The sequence below is a fragment of the Ictalurus punctatus genome, chromosome 1, assembly GCF_001660625.3.
Source record: "Ictalurus punctatus breed USDA103 chromosome 1, Coco_2.0, whole genome shotgun sequence".
Classification (NCBI taxonomy): domain Eukaryota; kingdom Metazoa; phylum Chordata; class Actinopteri; order Siluriformes; family Ictaluridae; genus Ictalurus; species Ictalurus punctatus.
Window position 1 is genome coordinate 13,426,290 of NC_030416.2, and position 24,221 is coordinate 13,450,510.

At 40.8% G+C, this 24,221-nt stretch overlaps 1 protein-coding gene across 2 annotated transcripts in view; it reads right to left on the reverse strand.

Annotated features, from left to right (window-relative positions):
• Positions 1-24,221, reverse strand: part of nbeal2 (neurobeachin-like 2) — a 66,426-nt gene that overhangs the window by 7,331 nt on the left and 34,874 nt on the right. For both annotated transcript variants that reach the window (XM_053681217.1, XM_053681219.1), the window contains 29 exons: positions 23,734-23,867; positions 21,365-21,524; positions 20,961-21,063; positions 19,971-20,124; positions 18,952-19,098; positions 18,691-18,850; positions 18,461-18,549; positions 16,549-17,244; positions 14,829-15,007; positions 12,482-12,638; positions 12,003-12,146; positions 10,452-10,781; positions 9,703-9,852; positions 9,406-9,563; positions 8,955-9,079; positions 8,654-8,774; positions 8,303-8,463; positions 7,141-7,274; positions 6,931-7,038; positions 6,542-6,637; positions 6,255-6,379; positions 4,925-5,065; positions 3,573-3,703; positions 2,372-2,481; positions 2,100-2,217; positions 1,367-1,464; positions 1,080-1,193; positions 901-987; positions 426-535 (listed from right to left, as the gene is read on the reverse strand). In XM_053681217.1, coding sequence (XP_053537192.1) covers positions 426-535; positions 901-987; positions 1,080-1,193; positions 1,367-1,464; positions 2,100-2,217; positions 2,372-2,481; positions 3,573-3,703; positions 4,925-5,065; positions 6,255-6,379; positions 6,542-6,637; positions 6,931-7,038; positions 7,141-7,274; positions 8,303-8,463; positions 8,654-8,774; positions 8,955-9,079; positions 9,406-9,563; positions 9,703-9,852; positions 10,452-10,781; positions 12,003-12,146; positions 12,482-12,638; positions 14,829-15,007; positions 16,549-17,244; positions 18,461-18,549; positions 18,691-18,850; positions 18,952-19,098; positions 19,971-20,124; positions 20,961-21,063; positions 21,365-21,524; positions 23,734-23,867 — 4,540 coding nt within the window. The remainder of the gene's footprint in view (positions 1-425; positions 536-900; positions 988-1,079; positions 1,194-1,366; positions 1,465-2,099; positions 2,218-2,371; positions 2,482-3,572; positions 3,704-4,924; positions 5,066-6,254; positions 6,380-6,541; positions 6,638-6,930; positions 7,039-7,140; positions 7,275-8,302; positions 8,464-8,653; positions 8,775-8,954; positions 9,080-9,405; positions 9,564-9,702; positions 9,853-10,451; positions 10,782-12,002; positions 12,147-12,481; positions 12,639-14,828; positions 15,008-16,548; positions 17,245-18,460; positions 18,550-18,690; positions 18,851-18,951; positions 19,099-19,970; positions 20,125-20,960; positions 21,064-21,364; positions 21,525-23,733; positions 23,868-24,221) is intronic.

The following is a 24,221-nucleotide window of genomic DNA, read 5'->3' on the forward strand; positions in this document are numbered from 1 at the left end:
ACATGGTTTGCCAAGATTGATTTAGAAGGCCAAGATAGCCTGGTCCTCAACCCAACTGATTACTTTGGGATGAATTGGAAAACCGACTGCTCTTCCTCGCCCAACATCGGTGCCTGACCTTACTAATGAGTTCACAGTTAAGCTCCAGAATCTAGTAGAAAACCTTCCCAGAAGAGTGGAGGTTATTATAACAACAAAGGGGGACTACATTTGAAATGGGATGTTCAAAAATCAAATATGGGTGTGATGGTCATACCTTTGGCCATATAGTGTATTACAGAAGGAGGCATTTTTGCTTTCCAAGAAAGGATTAGTGCAGTGCTAATAAGTCTGGACTTAATAGTATTACGGATTACTGGACCATGTCCATGTGCCATGTGTCAATTTGTGTGTGTGTGTGTGTGTGTGTGTGTGTGTGTGCTTACTTCGGATTGCTCATAGTGGGGTCCTTAGTAAAAGTAAAATAATTGGCGATGTTCTTGTCGTAGGGCAGCCAGCTGTGTGTTCCTATCTGTCCTTTAGCACTCACAGTCACCTGGTTTAACACAGACACATGACAGAGACTTTTAGAAGGTAAACACACCACTTGCATAGAGAGCTTTGTAGAATCAAAAAAGTATGTGATTGACAGATCTAAATAAGACAGTGAGAAATAAGATGGTGTTGATCAAGCATATTTTGCGTCATGAAAAAAGTATGTGATTGACAGATCTAAATAAGACAGTGAGAAATAAGATGGTGTTGATCAAGCATATTTTGCGTCATGCCTGGATGGTTATATTATATTATTAACTATTGATAATGAGATCTAGGCCTTAGTATGGAAAAAATCCAGATTTGGATCCATGTGTGTGTCTGTGTGTGTGTGTGTGTGTGTGTAAGAAGATGCTCATGTCTTACCAGCACATCAGACCCCGGGATGATGAAGGAGCGGGTCTGATTTCTGGGCACCATAGCCTGCACTAGAGGCACACCATCATGCACCACCTGCAGACACACAGATACAGACAAACACTTGTTTTAATTCATCTAACAAGACTGCATTGTTTCCATTATCTCCACTAAAAGTGAGGTCTGACCTCGACGAATGGTCTGAGTTTGTCCAGCTGCTCGAAGAGGTTGGGAGGCAGAGTGTCGATACGTGCCTGCCGTCTGGACGCGCTCTGTGCTAACATACGGGGAGGATGGGGCTCCTGAAGCACAACCACATGCAGTAGTTAAGCAATATATATATACTGGAGTTTATATACTGCATTTAAAAAATAGCAATAGAAGAGGATATTTCATGCACATAGAGAAAAAAGGCCACATAAAACGTTTCATGGACTAGAGCTGATGCAGTAGTTAACATGTGTTGAGGTCCTACCTTGAGAAGCTGACAAGGTGTTTGCCCAAAGTTACTGATGATGCCCTCCAGGGCCTTGCGTTCAGTCTCATTGGCTATGGCATCCAGATCCACAGCACCTGAAGAGCACATGACACAACCTTCACTGTACATGTTGTGCGTATGTTGGATGTGGCTTGTTGTTCAGGTTTGCTTTGTCTCGCATCTGTTGAAACTTGTATATTATTGCATGACCATGGTATAAAAAAAATTATTATTGGAAAATAATCAACTTCAGGAGAATATCATAGCAACCCGTTGTTGATTATTTTCCAGTAACAGGCGCCACGTCATGTTTCATTCACGAGACTGCTTTTACTGCGCTGGAACTGCTGTGAAGACCACAAGAGCGGTGAAGAGAAGACTCTCTCTCATGTCTTTCTTCTTAAGAACTTTACTGGTAGATTGCGCAACAGCAACGGTTAATACAATAGTGTTTTCTATGTTTAATACAGGAATTACAGTGGCTGCTCTTAAGCCTCCATCGCAAATGAGCCTCTAAGTAAATGGTCTTTCTGTTCTTTTCTCAGTATTGAGAAATGTGTTGAAATGACTACTTCATGTAATCACACAGACCCTACAGATGTGCTACATAGAAATCAGACTGATTATGGCGGCTGATATTCGTCAAATCATGAATATTCTAGCAGGCATCGAGTACATTCAGAAATGTGTGTGAACACTGGTGGTTGATTTAAACTGCAGTATGTCTCACCTTCATACGTGCAGTAGTAGAACACGTTGAGTGCCTCGACAGCTGCGGGGCCACGCTGTTTATAGCCAAATATCAGATCAATCCACTCATGCAGGTGGGCAGACACATGCTCACTCTCCTGCAAACACAACCACAATGTTAGATGTGTGTGTGTGTGTGTGTGTGTGTGTGTGTGTGTAATGCAGGCAAGGTACACATGTGTGAATGCCACTTAAGCCCCAGACTTTGCCTGATTGTGCATATGTGTATACACGTCTGCGTGTATAAATTACCAGTGCCTGGCGGTGTTTCCTGATGAAATCTTCTCTGGAGGTGGCCCAGCGTGGCAGTACCACATCATTCACTTGTTCCTGATTTACCTGAAGACAGCCCAAATTGAACCCTGTAGAACGAAATATATGTTAAAACAGTTCTATTATAATCATTTATAATCATTATCATTTATAATCATTTTCCATTCAATATATTTAGTTTAACACTAGTTTACATCAGTAAAATTATTATTAAATGAATATCGACACTTTGGGTTGCTCTCCGCCATTAAAAGAAACTCACTGTGTCTCATACTTAACAGGAACACTGGCTCACACGTTGTAGATGTGATATATATGCAATATGCCTGATTAACAAATAGTTCTGCATGAGGATTAGTAACTAGACCATATCACACTGTCTGGTGGAAAAGCACAATTTGATGTTATATAAGGAGATATGTGCAAGGGATGAGCTACATACAGTTGAGGACATACGTTTACATACACCTTGCAGAATCAGCAAAATGTTAATAATTAATAATAATAATAATAATAATAATAATAAGCTATTTCATATACCAGATGTTTACATATAGTCCACAAAACACAATAATAACTGAATTTACACAATGAACCAGTTCAAAAGTTTACATACGCCTGATTCTTAATACTGTAAGTCGTTAACTGGATGATCAGCGACTGTTTTTATGTTTTGTGAGAGTTGTTCATGAGTCCCTTGTTTTTCCTGAGCAGTTAAACTGCCCACTGTTCTTCAGAAAAATCCTCCAGGTCCTGCACATTCTTTACTTTTCCAGAATCTCCTTCATATTTGACCCCTTTCCATCAGTGACTATATGATGTGTGGTCCTCACACTGAGGACAACCGAGGGACTCACACAACTATTACAAAAGGTGCTAACATTCACTGATTCACTGAGGGGTGTAAACGTTTGCACTGGTTCATTGTGTAAATTCAGTTATTATTGTGTCTTGTGGATTATATGTAAACATCTGTTATGTGAAATAGCTTTTTCAGGGCAGGACTAAATAAAAACAAAATGAAAGATTAGATCCCGCTTATTTTTTTAAAATTATTAACATTTTGCAGATTCTGCATGGGCTATATAAACTTCTGACCGCAGCTGTAAGTCAGGAGAAACGGAGTGTCCATATGAAAGCCATTAAAGAATAAAGATAAATGCTCTGTGCTGATATCTACCATTCATGTTCTGCAGGAATTCTGGGAAGTAGAAGAACTCCGGGATGAGCTCTTTCACGTCCGCTGGGCTCTCCATACGAGCCTGCCATGCTGCTGCTACTGAGTGGAACTGTCTGTCTGCGCAATCAAACCTGCAAACACACCACAAACAAACACACAGAGACAAAAACGAAATGCATCAGGAGGCTTAAAAAAATGAATGCTTCAAAATGGCTTATTCATAGGAATACACGTACAGCCTCATATGAATATTTGTATTTCTTGTACACACTGTGATTGAAGTTATATCGTGAAATATTAACATGAGTGAGTACCTTATATTTTTTGTATATAATATGACCTCGGTAATGAATAATTAATTTAGTTTAAAGCTTTGACCGCACCATGAAACAAACCTAGGTTTGGGAAATGCTAACGAGAGCTCAGCCTGCTCATGTGCAACAATGCCATCTACTGGCCAATCATGATGACACACTACCAGTGACTCCTTAACCACTGCTTTAACACAAAAGTTTAATTTCAAACAAAAGCTGTGACCAGTAATCCGCATTCACAACTGTCACTGTTTCATGTAATCTTTATATTCGTGAAGCTGCTGGATGTAACGGAATTAAGGGACTTTAACACACTGACAGCTGTAAATATGGCTACAGCGACCAGAAAAAAACCCATATGACATGATTGCAGTTTTGGCAATTTAAAAATACTTTTTTTTTTTTTTTTTTTAAATAAAGTGTTGAAATTTTATTTAGATAATGACACTATACTTTCAAATAATTCTGATCATACTTTTTAGATAAGGTACTCAATTTTTTGGTACTGGTATGATTAGAAGAACAAAAACTCCTCAGTTTGGCAACAAAAATAATAATTGTGGATTAGATATTGGAGAAAAATGAGAAAATCAGATCCACTCATGTAACAAATGAAAACATGTTAGCATTTTTTCCCCTGCTGGATTTGATTTTATTATAGTTGTATTTTATTTGTAATGGAAGTGATTTTTGAGTGCTTGAGTTTAACAGAATGAGCAAACAAAGCTGTTGTTTTGTATAAGGCATGTTTTTAGCATCCTTGTTATTTTTTTTTTTTTTACATGATGTGTTTCAGAAAATAAAAAAGAATTGTAAAGCTTTGTAGTTTTAAAAGAAATAAATATCTGATAAATGTTGGTATCGGCTGATACTCAAGGTTTCAGTATCGGTATCGGAAAAGAGAAAGTGGTATGCCATCTCTAAAAACAACCTTTATCTTCTAATGCATAAAGCGATTCCTAGTCAAGTACTAGGCGGTCATGTATACGCTCATCTGTCAGGTGTTAAGTGTGCTGTCAGTGTGATGTGGGACCCTACTTGCCACTCTGCAGCTGGATGTGCAGCCTGGTGAAAGGCTCCATGCGGATCATGTAGTGCATGACGCCTGCTGCGTTGGAGTAGTGTGTGCCGTAGTGGAACTTATCAACTGTGCCTGCAGGGTCTTCAAAGCTCTCGTACCTGTGCGCGCACACACACACACACACACACACACACACACACACACACACACGTTAAATTGCAGTTTAACTCCACGCAGCCATCAGCAGGTCCAGACTACCATTCTTTTGTAACTACTGTACATACGCTGTCCTGTTAGTTTCACTGTAATTACTGAATAAGTCATAGTAAAGAATGCCTTTGGATGAATTACTGAATAACGAGCTTTGACTTTAAAGCGCACCTATTATGGCTTTGAAACGTGCCTAATTTTGTTTTAAAGGTCTCATACAATAGATTTACATGCATCCAAGATCAAAAAACACTTTAACGTGCTCATAATTTAAACTGAAGCATTACCTTTTTACCCCCCAGTGTCACAAACGACTCGTTCGATGATCCGTTCTAAAGGATTCATTCTAAACTCCTCCTTTCAGAGAGCATACCTTGCTCTGATTGGTCAAATGCCACAGTCTGTTGTGATTGGTCTACCACTGACAGCGTGTTTCAAAAAGGGAACGACCACTATCGTAATGACTTTCAGCTCCGTCTGTACGCGAGCAGTCGATGAAGACCAGAGGCGGGGCTTGTTGTTACAAACCTGCGTAGGTTAGTACCGGAAGTAAAGTCTGGAATTACTAACGACTCGATTCAGCCGTTCAGAATCGCTTCCTTCTTTTGGGAGTCAATCACTCCGTTTATCGTGCGCTTTGATTTTTGAAACTTTCCAGACTTTTTACATTCACAAACAGCTCTAACACACTGCATGAAAGGTAATATTTAAAAACCATAATAGGTGCACTTTAAAGGTTAATCCATGTTGTACAAATCATAGGTCATAGATCATCAATTTTTCTTTATTTTGTACTCGAGTCGCACCAAATATCAGCATTACTTGCCACACGGTCATGTGTAGGCTTGAATTTTACATCAAACATTTTTATCATTATCATGGATTATACCTTTGCATACAAGAAGACTATATAAGTGAATTTCCTTGTTTCTAGCTTTTCCCCACAAACAGTTCACTGCAGCTAAAGTACACAAGCAAATGGTAGCACAGGAGGTCTCAGGAGTGCATTCGCTTCATTCTTGCTCATTTACGGACAAATTATTTGTTCTTGAGATCATTCGAAGCTTAATATTTTGCCATATTGGGCTTGGCCCATCTTTTTGCCCAGGAGTGTACAATAAGGATAAAGGAGCTCACTTCTCTCGGACATCTTGGGCATGGCGAGGGTTCACCACCCCGATGGGTTTAGACAGATCTCTGAACACAGCCGGGTCTTCTAAGTCCAGTACACTAGATGTGTAGTCACATAGCACCCAAGGGAACTAAAAACACACACACACACACACACACACACACACACACACACACACACACACACACACACACACACACACAGCAGGTCTGCATGAAGTAAAAGCAAATTCACTGAAACACCAGTTAAAGGGTAAAATACACTTGAGAAAGTAAATGAAGTGGAGTTTTACCACAGGGTACTGCGACAGATCGTTGTAGGTGCGACCGGCGATGGTGTTGAGCTGCATGAGATACTCAAAGTTTGAGATCTCTCTGCACACCCATTTCTGCCAGACATACACACAAAACACAATCAATATCTGTACAAAAAATATCCACGACAACAAAGCTACAATGAACAGACTGAAGACAAACAATTCCTCAATTCTTAAACTTGAATTAAGTGAACACCAGTTTTCTTTCTTGGTTTTCTAATAAAGGGCTTTACAAAGAGCACAAATGACACATCACAAATATAGATATATGAACTACGTATTCCCTGTTATTCAGAATATCACTCTGCGTTCCTCTATATCAAATGAACACGAAATTGCTTCGGATAAAAGGTTAGATGAAATACCTGAGTGAGATTGGAGGCTTTGAGGAGTTCCTGAGGAGAGCGTGATCCGAAGTAAAACAGATTAGGTGGCCGAAGTCCGAGAATCCTGGAGTAGACTTTGTTCCGCACCTGTGGTAGTCAGGAAAAAAAAAAAAGCATCAGTACATTCCCATTCCTTTGTGCAGGGTGTGTAACATCAGCGCTAATGATTACTAATGGATTTGAGCTCACCTTCTTCTTGAAGTTGATGAAGTAGTGAGCCTGGTCGATAAAGAAAAGCTCGAGGGCCGAGCGGCGCAGGTTATAGCGTCTCAGATGGACCTCTCTCAGCTGACTCAGTGGCCGCTTGAAATCGAAGCCTATCCCTGCACCAACACACGGCAACATTTAAACTCTAATAGACACACTCCCGTATGTGCTCGATTCAAGTGTTCAGGGAAATGTGCACAGATTTCTAAGATTGAACTCCAACATCAACTAAGATTCCAACTTGGTGTCAGAAAGTTTAATTCTTTTTGCTCTTCAAGATTAATGTACAGTAGCTAAAATGATACCAATCAACATAATGCAAACTCCATGCCAAATTCTTCAGACAGAATAACCTCTCCTGACTTCTCCATTACATTTGAGGACAATTTGTGTGACAATGTATTTTTCCTGTCCCACATGTAGAGTAAGTATTTAGTCCATCTATAAATATTTTCCATAATCTAAGCCATTTGGGATGTTATAACCACAGGCCATAAAAAGTACCCTAAAAAAAAAACCCATCACAGAAATTCTAATGGTTACCACTACAAATACCATTACAAACCATCAGCTAACCGTTAAAAAATTACCATTATTTGACCTTAATGACATCTACTAGACATAACATGCCATCAATAGAAGGCAACAAATTACCAACAGAGACCCACAGGGACCCACAGGGACCATTACAGTTTCCATTAAAACCAATACAATTCCCATTATAACCAGTAAAACCATTACAAATTCTATGAGGGTTTCTAGCATATTTGCTATTCTTTTGTAATAAAAATGTTCTCTGTGAAAAATTGAAGTACACCTTCAAATTCTTCACTCCATTAGAAAACTACATCAAATCACACGATGATTTTAGTTACCTGGTGGCAAATTAGTGCCTCTTTCCCCAAGGAACAGAGGCCCTTTGGCCGTTTGTCAGAGTAGCTCAGATCCTTACACTTAACCCATTTTTCCTGCTTCCAACACATCAACTTCGAGAACTGACTGTTCACTTTCTACCTAATATATCCCTCCCCTTGACAGGCGCCATTGTAATGAGATAATTAATGTTATTCATGTCACCTGTCGGTGGTTTTAATGTTATGGCTGATTTTAATAAATATATACAAGACTACAGTCTTGTCCATACCTTCCTCTGTCTCCTCCTTCTCACTGCTGGCATCGTAGAAGTAGATATGGTGTGTAGTAACCTCGAGGCGACCTGTTACCACAGCCACTATAGTGATGAGCTCACAGTCCTCAGAGAGCACAAGCTTCTCCTTCTGGCTCTCCTCCTCCACCTCCTCCACCCTGATACACACACACATTGGCAATTCAGTCATCTCCAACAGTCACACCCACAGTTTATCTTTAAATATTTCACCATCAGCACATGCTGGAAAACGCTTTAGGTTTTTTCCAGCACGTGTATTATTTTGCATGGATAGTTTGCCAAGCTATCCTCTGAATATGTATATTTTGTATGGGTGGGGCTGCTTACTGGCTGTCAATGAAGAGAAGGTCTTCTTCTGTCAGTTGGTCGTCTTCCATGTCACTCACTTTAGCTTCCTTGGCTACAGCCAGTGGGAGGGGCTCGGTGGAACTGCGAGGGCTCTCGGCTCCTGCAAAGCACAGGGAATGGATTTAAATACTAATGCCATGCACGCAAAAGTGATATATAACTGAATAAATAAATAGCATATAACTGAAAATCACATCACGACGGTTCAACATAGTTTCAGAGTTTACGTCTGTATATATAGTGAATTAAATCCATGCTCCATATCCAACGTGAGACACACCCATGTTATCCCGGAGTGCACTGGCCTCGCTGTGGGAGTCGAAGTTGTAGTTGGGCACGAGCTTCAAACGCATCTTGGAGTACGTCTCTGCGTTAGACAGCTTCCACTTCACTTCTGGCTCATCCCTAAAGCATAAACACACCAAAATTAATCAAAAATGCCCTTTTAATGGGATGAATCCCAGGCATTTTGTACATCATACATCTACACTGTTGAATATAAAGCAACAGATAATTTATCATTATCATTATTATTATTATTAATATTATATGTCATTACTTTAATGTACTGTCACTACATGTTACTGAATGACTGATTCAAAATCAGCTTTCATAATCCTATAAATCAACAAGCACAGAAGGCACAGTGAGTATTGACGAAAAATAAGTTCCTACAGGACCCTGGATGTGTACACACACACACACACACACACACACACACACACACACACCTGTTTGCCCAAGTTCCCCTCTCACTGGTGAGCAGCCTGCGCAGGGATTTCCAGTGCTTCCACACCACCCCCTGCTGGCTGTTATTTAGCTTCTGTGCACTCACATAGCGACTGTTCTCAATGCGTACACGCTTCAGGTATGGGTCTACAATCAACTCCTGAGCACACACACACACGCACACACAAACACAAACATGAAGAGGAGTTAAAACGGGATGTTTTCTTCATTAACACAAAGCACAGCAACATCATTTTGTGTTTCATTTAACTGCTAACAGCAGATGACTGCATAGAGACCTGAAACTTTGATTTGAAATCTGCTTTGTCCTTGTCCTTCTTTTCAGCAGTGCTCATGAGGTCATCGAAACACGAGTTCCAAAAGTTGGACAGTAAGTCGTGGCTTTTCCCAAAAGTGTCCAGCTCATACTGCTGCATGGTGGGTCTCACCTTGAAAGGGAAGGGGGGGGGGGGGGGGGGGGGGGGGAATCCCCACAGGGATTAGTTCACAATTCATTTAAGGCTTCAGGCATAGAACACATCTGGAAATATGGACATACACAAATACAAAGGGTTGAACAGAAACTGCACAGATACAATATATCTGAACATTAGCTACACAAAGCAACACGCACACACAAAATTCAGGCATGGAATGCTAATATAGTGTGTGATTTGTATATACAAACAGAGTGGATTAATGACTGTGTTGTCATATTCTGCTCCATAAAGCCTCTCCAGAGCCAGCGGGCTAGACATCTGTTTAATCTAAATCCAAGATTGATTTTCCAGCTGGGAGATACTGCAGATAAATCACACCTACTTTTCTGCCTTGCTTTGGCAATGCAGACTGCTTTCATCTTGAGCTGGTCTAAATATGGTATACATACTAGTATTCATGTGCATACAGGATCGGTGTCCTTGTCTTAAAACAAACCCGTGTCCACCCTGTGAATAATTAAATCTTACACTAGTTCATATGGGGAAGTTTCCTGTAAGGAGATGTTTCTGCCACGGGAAAGATCGTTTCAGTCTCTACATGTACTCACATGGTTGCAGTAGAAGAGCTGCCACTCGGCTGTGTTGCAGTAGGACACCAGGTCCTGGGCGAAGGTGGCGCTGCCGTTGGTGGGGGGCAGGCTGGGCAGGAGCTGCTGCAGCTTGGTCGGATCGGCATGCTGGTCCAGGAGCGTGCGCACCACCGGCACCAGGGGCCTCAACACTGCCTCTATGCCTGCTGTACCAATCGTCAGAGACATACCTTCTGCAGGCCATAGAGTGGTTCCCAGACGGCCCAACAGGAAACACACCTCGTCCCATGAGAGACACAACACAGTCTGCAGCAGACTGTGCAGCTTCACACACGCCATCTCACACACCTATGCAAACAAACAGTGCAGATGCAGAATAAACATTCAGATGACATGATCATAAATATGTAGAGTCACATAAAGCACTGCACTCACTTATGATACACTATATATATACATACAAAGGATTATGGACACCTAACCATCATACCCGTATGTAGTTCTTCCCCAAACTGTTGGAAGCATACAATTGTAAAGCATGTTACAGCAATCCAATATCTTTTCACTGGAACTAACGGGCTCAAACATGTTCCGCCATGACAATGCCCCTGTGCACAAGTCCAGGCCCATGAAGTCATGCTTTGCCAAGGTTAGAATGGAAGATCTCAAGTGACCTGCACAGAGCCCTGACCTCAACCTCACTGTACACATTTGGGATGAACTGGAAAGCCAGAACTTCTCACCTGACACCAGTGCCTGACCTCACTATCTGAACGAGCAAATCCCAACAGCCACACATCAAAATCTAGCATAAAGCCTTCCCACAAGAGTGGAGGTTATTATTACAGCAAAGGAATGGGAGGGTCAACAAGAACATATGGGTGATGGTCAGGTGTCCACAAACTTTTGGCTATATAGTATATGTTCACTGAGACCCAGAGATGGTTTATATATTAAAAGCTTCTTCCAGATAGATTCTTTCAATCTGTGAATTTTCAGCCATTTCAGCTGCTCTAGCACATGATCTATAAAGAACATGCATGCAAACATTACAACCGAAAGCGTTTTGTGTTTTGAGGACCTGTGAAAACAGCAATCCTGAACAATTTGTGTCATTTCTTAACTGCATTCCAGGTATTTTGGGAGCTGTGTGTCATTTCAGGTAACAGGAAATAGCTGATGTTAAATGTTAAATCTTGACATTTTGGTCATTCTGTACTTGTGACTAAACTGGGAATATATTTAGTTCTCTGAAATGACTTGCCATGAGATTGAAGGGTTGGTAAAGATGGTAGGTATTAAAAGGCATCATAAATTGTGCGTGTGTGTGTGTCTGCAAGTTCCCTTTATCTTCAGCTGCAGAAAGAAGGCCAACGGAGCTGTGATAAAGCAGAGCGGCAGAACGCTGACATTAACATTTGTTTGACATGCGCTGCTTTTAGTTTCGCTAATGGCTCTCCACTCATCCTGCAAAAACAATCTTCTTTCCAAAGGTCAAATGCAAGAAGCTACTTCAGGCTGCTTGAGAAAGCTCAGGGCTTGGGTGCCTGGATGTGTGTTATCATGTACCTGTGTGTTCTGCTGCTGGATGTATCCAGTAATGATCCACAGACCAATCTGAGCCATCCGTTTGAGCTCTGTAGCGCCGGCTGTTGCAGAAGTGGTGTGCCACGCCTGCAGCCTGTCGAGCAGATTCACCACTCCTTCAAAGATCTGAAAAAATGCACACACAGACACCAAATTGAGCACACACGCAGACCAGAGGAGACACACTACTCATTAACAGTTCATGGCCAAGGAAATGTGCACTACAGCGTGCAATAACAGGAAGTTGCAACATTTCTCTTTATAGAGGGACTGCACCATGACATCTATCATATACATTGCAGTGTGTGTGTGTGTGCGCGTGTATAAGTGTATATAACAGTGTTAAGCTATGAATATACTGTATTCACCTTATGCTTATTTCTATCATTTACATGAAAATTCCTTATCATGTAAGTATGACAGATGGAAAACAGTGCCATGCTTATACCCGTATCCTGTACCTTTTCGCTCCACAGTGTCTGATTGTCAGTGCCCTCTGCATACAGGAAATCCTGTAGCAGTCTAAGGAGACGAAGCAAAGAGGGAATATGAGGCAAAGACACGCCCTGAGAGTCCCGCAGGTCTGAAAGAGACGACTCCAGCATCATCTCCAAAAGACTGAAACACAAACACAGAGTCAATATACAGGAAGAAAATATAAACGAAGCAGTACCCATTAAAGCAAGAACACACTGTGGAATGCTCGATTCTGATTGGTCAGAAGTTGTTGATTCATTTTCTATAACGGCAGCTCTGGCTGTAAGGTTTATATTAATGCGCCTGTTTTAATATGGTATTGATTCTATAGTAACATCTTACAAACATACTCACATGAGTATCTCTGTGAGAATGATAACAGGATAACAGGAACTAATTTAACATTATAAACATAACTACAGTGCCCTCTGCTAATGTTGGCACCCTTGGTAAATATGAGCAAAGAAGGCTGTGAAAAATTGTCTTTATTGTTTAAACTTTTGATCTTTTATTTTAAACAATCACAAAAATACTCTGCTCTCATGGACATCAAACAATTGCAAACACAACACAGGTTTAACGAAAAAAATCTTTGTTAAATATAAGTGTGCCACAATTATTGGCACCCTTTTAGTCAAAACTTCGTGCTTCCTCCCTTTGCCAAGATAACAGCTCTGAGTCTTCTCCTATAATGCCTGATGAGGTTGGAGAATATATAGCAAGGGATCTGAGATCATTTCTCCATACAGAATCTCTACAGATCCTTCACATTTCGAGGTCCACGCTGGTGGACTCTCCTCTTCAGTTCACCCCACAGGTTTTCTATGGGTTTCGATTCACGGGACTGGGATGGTCAGGGCAGGTCCTTGATTTTGTGGTCAGTAAACTGTTTTTGTGTTGATTTTGATGTATGTTTTGGATCATTGTCCTGCTGGATGATCCAACCACGGCCCATTTTAAGCTTTCTGGCAGAGGCAGTCAGGTTTTCATTTAATATCTGTTGATATTTGATAGAGTCCATGATGCCATGTATCCTAACAAAATGTCCAGGTCCTCTGGCAGCCCCAGAACATTAAAGAGCCAGCACCATATTTAACAGTGGGCATGGGGTACTTTTCCATATGGCTACCTCTCTGTGTGTGCCAAAACCACCTCTGGTGTTTATTGACCCGATTGACCCGATCCCATTTGAAGTTCCAGTAGTGTCTGGCAAACTGAAGACGCTCGAGTTTGTTTTTGGATGAGAATAGAGACTTTTTTCTTGAAACCCTTCCAAACAGCTTGTGGTGATGTCGGTGACTTTGCATTGTAGTTGTGGAGACTTTCTGACCCCAAGACGCAACTAACTTCTGCAATTCTCCAGCTGTGATCCTTGGAGATTTTTTGGCCACTCAAACCATCCTCTTCACAATGAGTTGAGATAATATAGACACACATCCAATTCCTGGTTGATTCATAACATTTTCAACTGAATGGAACTTCTTAATTATTGCCCTGATGGTGGAAATGGGCATTTTCAATGCTTGTGCTATTTTCTTATAGCCACTTCCCATTCTGTGGAGCTCAACAACCTTTTGCTGCACATCATAGCTATATTCCTCGGTCTTACCCATTGTGATGAATGACTAAGGGAGTTTGGCCTATGTGTTACCTCATATTTATATCCCCGTGAAACAGGAAGTCATGATTAAACAATTTCAACCGAGCAGAGTATTTTTGTGAATTTTTTTTTAACAAAATATCAAAAGGCCAAACAATTTTTTTTTCACAGCCTTTGTTCATATTTACCAAGGGTGCCGATATTAGTGGACGGCACGGTATAAACAAATTAAAAAGTATTACCAGATTGATTAACCCTATAATCAAGCACATTATTGTGCACACTGCAAGTGAAAATAAAGTAAGCCACAAATTTCATTTATTCAGTCTTTTTCCAAATTGAGAACCAAGGTTTTGACCAAATAGTTTAGGAGACACACACACATACACACACACACTCATTGTTGAGAGGTTTCAGTTAGCTTACTAAATATAGGACATGGAATTTTAAACACTCAGTCATGACAGCTATAACAGGACGAGGCCTGGAGATTCATCATGTTTGACCTTGAGGCCTTACTGCTTAATCCACCCTTCCAGTTGATGTGAACAGATGCTGTATACGACTAGTTGCAGAGATCAAGCAACAGATGTTTCTTATCAGTCAGGGGTTTGAGCTACCCTGTAACTGGTATTTCAAATCACTTCAGAGCATTTCAGGCATTGCACACAGGGCACACCCCAGTGGTATGCTAGTTGCTCGACAGAGGTGAAATGAAATGTGCTTCTTACTTGCGCTTGATATCATCCGGTTGGCGCACAAGCTGCCAGGAAGAGCCCAGTTTGGTGAGGGCAGAGAAAACCTGCCCTCTCTCTCTCCACACTGCATCCTCTGTGCCATCTGTGCCAGTCCACAATACTCGGAACACAATGTTAGTCAGCAAGTTGCACAACTCCTCCTCTGGGGCCTGCTAAAAAAAGAAAGCAAGGCAAAGAAAAATCAAAGAAGTGTTTAAGGTCAAATAAAAGCTCCAATACTTTGTCCAGTTTTGTTTTAAATGAGGAATGGAAAGTTTGGAGAAACAAAAACACCACATTTAAGCATAAGAAATTTATCCCATCTGTGAAACATGGTGGTGGTAGTATCATGGTTTGGGCCTGTTTCGCTGCATCTGGGCCAGGATGATTTGCCTTCATTGATGGAACAATGAATTTTGAATTATAGCAGCAAAGTCTAAAGGAATATGTCAGGATATCTGTCTGTGAACTTAATCTAAAGAGAAAGTGGGTCATACAGCAAGACAATGACCCTAAGCACAGAAGTTATTCTGCCAAAGAATGTTTAAAGAAGAATAAAGTTAATGTTTTGGAATGGGCCATTCAAAGTCCTGAACTTAGTCCAATAGAAATGTTGTGGAAAGACCTGAAGCAAGCAGCTCATGTGAGAAACCCACTAATATCCCAGAGTTGAAGCTGTTCGGTACTGAGGAATGGGCTAAAATTCCTCCAGGATGATGTGCACAACTGATCAACAGTTACTGGATACGTTTAGTTGCAGTTATTGCTGCACAAGGGGGTCACACCAGTTACTGAAGGCAAAAGTTCACATACTGTTGCCACTCACAGATATGTAATATTGGATCATTTCCCTCAATAAATAAATGACCAAGTACAATATTTTTTGTCTTGTTTGTTTAACTGGGTTCTCTTTATCTACTTTTATATTATGTTTTGTTTTAGGTCATATTTATGCAGAAATGTAGAAAATTCTAAAGGGGATCACAAACGTTCAAGCACCACTGTAAGTTAATAACGTATGGTGAGCGTGTTTAATAATTAATGGTATTAATACAGACTAAGGGAATAAATCAAGTTTATGATCATTAATTACTTCTAACAAAGGTTCCAATATAGCACATGATGGTTGTGTGCATGATATCAGCAAGTCGCTGGTGGACATTTCCTCTATGAAATACTATTCTGGGTTTGACTAGCATGGACCAATAATATGGACTTTATATGGACCACAAGGTGTATTGTGAGAACAGGAGATATATATATATATAGCTAAAAATCATTCTACCAAATTGGCTCAGGTGATGTGTGTAGTGCAGCAGGTGGTGGGATTCTTTCGCTGGTTGTTTAACTTCGATAACTAAGATAAAATAAATCAAATGAAATCTGCTTGTCCTGGGCGACTGATATGTCCACCCCTGAGAAAACAACACATTCAACCCAACAATGCTGTAACCCAGTGGTCACCAACCCTCTTGCCTGATATCTACTTTCCTGCAGCTTTCTTCTCCAACCAAACTCTACACACCTGTTTAAGTTGATCAAGAACTTCTTAATGCAGTGACTCGTTGGTCAGGTGGGAACGATTATGGTTGGAACGCAAGTCTTCAGGAAGGTAGATCTCCAGGAACAGGGTTGTTGACCACTGATGTAACCTAAACACCCAATCTATATCATAAGATGTCAGTCACAGCAGTTATGCTGTAGGTGGAAGTACCTGTGGGTTGGAGTTGTTGGAGATAGTGTCAGCGGTTGGAGGCTCAGCGCAGTAGCTGGTGGCATCCAGCACATTAGACAAGCTGGAGCTCTTGCGCGCTCTGAGGCCAAGAAAGGGCTTGTTATTTTCTAGAGGAGACGGCGTGTCTGGAGTCTGCAATCCTCTCTGTCCTCCCAGCTCCAGATCAAGAGGCGACGTACCGAAAGGTGAGATCGGCTGATAGAGACCCTCTTCCCCTTCCTCCAACAGCTGTGGCGTGGATGGCACGTCCACTGTGTTGGACAGGGATGACGAGCGGCTGCCCCGTTCCACCGAGTCGAAAGACTTGAAGTTCATTGAGTCGCTGAAGCTATTCAGCTGACCTCCTGCAGGCGGAGACTGAGACAATTCAATAAAACTGTCTGTAATATCCCGAGATCGTTCTTCTTCTACATCATCCTCATCCTCCTCTGGTTCCTCATGCCGGGAGCTGTAGGGAATGAAAAGGTCAGAGCGAGGGCCATCAACCATGCTATCATCCCTTTGGAGCAGAGACCTGGAGGGAATAGGCTCCAGTGAGGGGTGAGGGCTGGATATGCTGGCAGTACGAGACTCATAGGACTCTTTGATGTAGAGTTTAGTGAGAATGTCCTGCCAGCCAGGCTGCCGGGCCAGCTGCTTAATGTAGTCCTCATTGGAGTAGATCAGGTAGAAAAGCTGCAGATGGAATCAGAATACCGGAGAAACATCAGGTCATACTGTCATCACCAACGTATCTAAGCCTACACTATATTCATACATCATTATTTTTTTAAAGAATACTCCATCACCTCATAACCAAATCTTTATTTAATGCATTTGTCTATTTATGAGTACCATGAATATGATGCTTTGCTCAATTTCTCTGTACTGGGAAAAAGACCGGAAAATATGTTTACTTGAAACTTAAGCATGAAGGCACCTGTTGGGGAGTAATGTAAATAAACTAAGTTATCACGATTCTGTATAATTCAGAATTTCAAAGATGGGACTGCTTTGTCTGAGTTTGTTATGGCTCAATTGTTAAGGCTCTGGGACAGGATTCAAGCCTCAGCAACCCTATGTGCTCCAGGGGTGCAGTATCATGGCTGAACCTGTTCTCTGATCCCAACGTCCTAACAAGCTGGGATATGTGAAGAAAAGAATATCACTGTGCTGTAATGTATATGTGACATTAACTCAGTAGGAGTGTGACGTGTGTGATGTTTAATAGGGGAAATCCAGTAATCATTCTCAACATTCCAGTTGGGGGTCAGTGAACAAGCAGCCAGCCTTAAACATGAATAATCCCTAGACAAAAAATAAGGAAAATGGGCAAGGGGCAGTAGAAGGAACATGGAACTTCGAAAACAAGGTTCAGAATTAAGCATACGAAACAGACAATAATATGGATAGAAACAGCTAGCTATGTGAATACCTAGACACAACTGTGAAACACACCATTGACCGGACAGGGAGGAAACAGTACTAGAACCAAAACCAAAAGCAAATGTCATGATCACGAAACAAAACGTGAATTGAGTGCTTGTGGCTTTCAGAGCCATACCACATGCGGAGAGGTGATATCTCTGTGTATAGTTTCCACTTCATAGATGGATGTTTTGACCAAACAGGTTTTTCGTTCATTTTATTTTAATCAGGACAGAGAAACACGGAAACAAAAATACTTATCCATGGTAATTACCCATACACTACAGATAAGGGAGGTCAGGTTAACGGTGTAGTATTCCTTTAAAATGTTCAGATAAAATAAGCAGTGATTGCAGATTTTGTCATTTCCTGCTACATGGCATCAAACACAATCCAGAACCTTAGTGGGACTGCCATTTGTCCTTTGGACTGAAACCCTTGGAAAATTTCATGTCTCTCTTATTTTGTCCTGGTAGCCACTTACCTTGCGACATATATCCAGTCGGACAGTGAGATCAGCCCGATGGGACAGGTACACAACTGCCAAAAGGTCTCTGAAAGTGGGTGAGGGATCTGCAGCACACACACACACACACACACACACACACACACACACACACACACACACACACACACACACACACAGAAATACATGTGAAGCACAAGTTCATACCCATGTCATACTGTCTGTTGTCCCACTGCTCATCTGTTTACCTGTAGCCAGCACCTGCTCGTACAGGCAGCGGATGATCGTCATTGTGACTGGGACCTCCTCCAGGAAGGAGACCAGGCCCAGGTAGGTGGGCTCTCGCAGCTTGACCCGCTGTTTGTTGCGCTCTGGGACTCGCTCGCTCTTCAGAACTTTGTACATGATCTATAGAGCAGCATGGAGAATCGGTATGCAGTTTTGGATTTACAGAGACTGGACATACAAACACAGAAGGAAGCAGCGTCAAAAGGGCTGGATGTGCTCACCCTGAACACTCTTTCACGTGCGTCATCACTAAACCTGGGCTTCAGCAGTAGACAGTAGAGCTGCTCCACCCCCCAGTCCAGCAGCACAGACAAAGCCTGAGGACTGCTCCTCAGCACAGCGTACAAAATATCCAGCAGCATGATCGCCTGCACACAGGCGGGGGAAGAGAGAGAGAGAGAGAGAGAGAGAGAGAGAGAGAGAGAGAGAGAGAGAGAGAGAGAGAGTATAATTAAACAAACACTATGTCTTGTGGCTAACAAAAACGGAAGTGGTTAAGAATGTGTGTGTGTGAGAGAGAGAGCTTCCAAGAAGAAAACAATTAAGAATATATAAATATTGCATTCAATATTGCAAGTCATACAATATAAACTACATTTTAATCTATTCAAATCTATTCCAACCTATTCCCATATCGAAACAATTTTCATTTTAAGGCCTGAGTGTCATGGCTAAGATCAAACAAAATAAACCATTTCCCTACACTTGAGATAAATATTTTAGTTGAACAGAAAAGAATAAGACACAAAATAACAGACAGATCAGAACAAACCAACATGGAATGAAAATACAACAGAATAGAATAAAACAGAAATCGAACAGATTAGAGTAGAATGCAAGAGAATAGAACAGAAGAGAAAAGAATAAAATAAAATGGAATAAAATAGAACATAACAGATAGAATTGAACAGAACAAAACAGAATAACATAGAAATGAGTAGAAATGAATAGAATAGAACATCTTAGAATAGAATACAATAAAATAGAACGGAATCGAATCGAACAAGATCAAATATAATGGTATAACAGAAGAAAGAAAAAAAAACGCAGAAAAGAGGAAGGTGGAAGTCGTTCACATTTCAGGACTTTCATGTGGTGTAAACACTGTGACTTGAGAGACTTTACAGTATAGCAGGGAGGCAGAAGAGCTGAGGCAGAGACACAGGAAGCTGAGGAAGAGACACAGGAAGCTGTGCAAGAGACACAGGAAGCTGATTAAGAGACAGAGTCAGTGTGTTACCTGCTGTTGGTCCTGTACGACTGCAGTATACGCCAGAATACTGTGTAGCTCCCTCGTGGTGGGAGACTTCAACAGGAAATCTTTCAGCAGATCCAAGAGCGATGTCTGCACTGTCTTCCTCTCATCTGACAGAGCACTGCCATCCTTCTCCACACTACACACACAAACAAAACAACACTTTGTAAGTCCTCCTTTACAGACTATCTTTCGCAACAGTGCTGTCACAGATATAACTGAAGAAGAGTGACAAACAGCTTGTTTAAAACTCAAACACAGACACTGAGCAGCCATTTGAGACAGTCATGTTACATCACTTTAACCCCAATATTCCTGATGTATGTAATAAATGTAAACAAAAGAAGAGAACTTTACTCCACTGTATGTGGGATTGCACAACGGTCAGCTGTTTCTGGGTAAAATACTGGAGATAATAAGTCGAATTCCTGGTGAAGACATTGATACCTTTTGATCCCATGCTGTATATATTGCACATTTAACCTTTGAACATTAAAATTGTCAAAATATAAAGGAATATTGTTAACTCTTTGCTTGCTAGAGGCTAAACATGTAACTGCCTGCTCTTAGTCCTGGGATTTCTCAGTGGATAAATGGGATGACTTCATGTCATGCCTTGGAAAAGATTACTTATACGATAAAAATCCCAACAAACTTCATATAATTTGAACCATTTGGAGCGTGTTTTATGACTTTTTAAAAAATCATGATGCTCTTTTATAGAGTTGATCAGTAGTGGAAGTATATAAACAATGAATGAGGTTAATAATACTGTATTCGTACATTCGTACAGGGTTTTGTTCCTTTTTCATGATTATTATAATTTTATTATTGTTATTATTATTTGATTGCAATGAAAAAAAAAAATCCTAACTACTGTATATTCTTTATGGTCTTCATAATATTTGACAAATAAAATATTGTTAGGGAAAAAAAATAAATAAATGAGTGCTGTCGCATGCTTGCTGTTATTACCTGTAGTGTGAGCGAATGGAGTCCAGGATGTACTGAACCCCATACTTTCTGCGTGTTCTTTGCTTGCCCTCCTTCAACACAGAGGACAGATACTGCACATGACCTACACACACACACACACACACACACACACACACACACACACACACACACACACACACACACACACACACACACATTACGGCTCATGGGTTTCTGCTTACCACTTGAACTAAATCAGCTTTTGAGGTTTTACACGCTGGTCAAACCCTAAAGCCGTGCTTAGAGCTACACAGTATTTCAAAGAGACTATCTATACAAGAATATCAATATGAATATTTAGGAGCTTTTCTGGCTATTGCGTAGTCGTAAATCGTTCCCGGAACAGAGTCGTTAGTGGAATAGGCTGGAACGGAGGCATTTACCGAGGCAGACTGCAAAGTGACAGTGGCTCCAGATACGGAAATCAAACAGGAGGTGCTGGTAGAGCTGAGACAGCAGAGCGTTGTTGCCATCATTGGAGACCTGCTCCAGCAGCAGCTGGCATGCCATCAACACACTCATATCCATCATAGTGCTGGGCACCTGCCACAGAGAGAAAGTGAGAATGTGAGACAGAAACAAAGCTAAGGTAATGCATGAGTCTGGCAGAAAATGAAACTTGTTTGTTGTGGCATGGTTTCGTGGTAGTAGAAGTGAGCGTTTTAGACATCAATGAATGTGAGCCGTATTAAAGCCGCAGACCTCTTCTCAACACCGCCTGATCTACGATGTCTGTCACTGGGTGTGCATACGCATACAAGTAGAGGTGTGTGCGGTCCTACAACTAGCTTGTTCCATAAATACATGTGTGTTTGAGGGTCTGGGCAACAGAATGATCTCATTAATAAATACGCTGCCAAATGTTTGTTAAAACTGTATATTACAGCATTTTTATTTAAATGAACTCATTTTACACACTCTAAATTTGTAGATCTAACCAATGAATAGGTATAAGTGAATTACAAAACGTTTATTATTAAACTGTTTAGTGAAGAGACATTAGAAATGACCCTGATTTATTGTATATTATATTTATTTTCCTTATTTAATTGCTATTCTGTATCATGTTGTTTGGTCTGTGCCAATAATAGTGATTCAACTGTAATAATAAAACATCTTCAAATGCTTTTGTCTGGCAGTGTATGTCATGAGAAGACTTTTCTGAGGATGTCACATTTATCGCCAGTAGAAGACCAACTAGCGTTTCATAAATGTATATCATTACTTAACTTATACCACAGCATGGTGGAATTCTAGAACCTGATTGGTCTGAAGGTGTGGATTAATTTTATATAACCACACGGCTTGGACAGTAATTCAGCTGGAATATAAATTATATGTGTATTTGAATGCACTCATTCACAAGGATGTATGGTGGACACTCCACACAATGTAAGGCTAATAATAAACAGATTTTTTTTTTTTTTTTTTTTTTTTAAACCATGTTTAACAAAGAAAGAGGTATACTAGTTCATGTGGTGAAGTTTTATATTGTTAGAAGTTTATGTAATATTTATGGAAGCAGTCTCAGGTGTCAGAGCATTGCAACGGTCAAGGTGCTTTGTGTGCTTGTCTGGAACCTTATGCGAATGTATCACAGCATGGTCTAGGAAAGGAATTCTTAAACTTGAAGGTTTTGCAACTGAAACTCTATATACTGGATCTATTGCGCATCTGTGATTACCATGCAAAAGAAATTCAATATATTTCCCCATGAGAAAAATAGAGAAGACCTGGTTACAGTCTCAATTATATCAGAAGCCTAAGAGCATAAATGTTCATGTGAAACTCATATTTTGAAGAAAACTTTCTTCACTTTGAAGAAAAGTAACTCTAACTCTTTATAACTGCTCTATAATTTTTCAGAGGGAAGACGTAGTGGTTATCTGTTACCAACATTTTCAACATAGTGTAGTTCAAAGTGAAAAACAAAGGGTATAGGAAAAAATATAAAAATATATTACAGGATTAACCACCCATAAATCCATTTTGCATACCGCTTATCCTACTCATACCTATGCCAGGGAAATGGGTCCCAAGATTGGGGACACCGTGAATGGGGTGCCAACCCATCGTAGGGCACAATCACACACACATTCACACACTATGGGCAATTTGGAATCAACCTACAGTGCATAATCACTGGACTGCAGGAGGAAACCGGAGCACCGAGAGAAAACCCCCGAAGAACATGCAAGCTCCGTGCACACGGGGTGGAGGCAGGATTTGAACCTCCATGCCAAACGTGTGAGGCAAACGTGCTAACCCCTAAGCCACCGTGCTCCCCTATTATAGAATATATAATGATATGACAATCAAGTAAATTTGTCGATAAATAATCGACAACAATCGCTCACCAGTTTCTATTTTTTCTTCTTCTTGACATTAATAAGACGAACACACAGCTAGTCCTCTGTCTAGAAGACTTTTTCATTACTGACTGTTACAAAGACACCCAAGAATCCTTCTATATGTTAAATAAATGTCTCCTCACACAAAGCTTCAGCATATCTTACACATCATTGTTTTGTTGAAGTCCCTGGAAACGAGTTGCTACTAAAAAGACGATAACGTATTATAGGCAGCAATACTGTCAGGGTTGTGCTGTTTCAGAAAACTAATGAACTTTTTCTATTCTAGATCAGAATCAAGAATTCAACAGTGTTGTGGTATAAATATTTGCAGGTTATACACTGAGAAAATGCACAGTGATGATAAAGTAATTTTTAGCTATGTTGCCAGTGTGTGCTACCTTGCTGAGCATGGCTCCTATAATGGGTGGTCCATGGCATTGGAGGAGACTCTCTTGATTGACGGGGTGATTGCGCAGCATGTTCCTAATCATCAGGAGGAACGCGGCCACGCTGTTCCTTTCCAAACGGCCCTCTGATGGAGTGAAGGAGAGAGAAAAAGATCCATGGTTAGAAAAGCGCAGGAACTGTATATCATATCAGTTTATAATGTGTGGTTTACATTTATGGAACACTATAAATAACTCCGGCATGACTATCAGGCATTTATAAAGTGCTCCTGCATGTGCAGGGATGGTCCGTTTGACCCGACTTAAACCGATGACCTTGTGGTTCACTGTGTAGATTAACTACTACAGATTTGCACCTGTTAAAAAGCTGAACACTCTACGCTAACTAAATATGTGAGTATTCCCGAGCGTTTCATTTTCTCTACGAATCCTCCTACATTTGACTGAGGACAGAAATTTGCATGAAAATGGTTCTACTT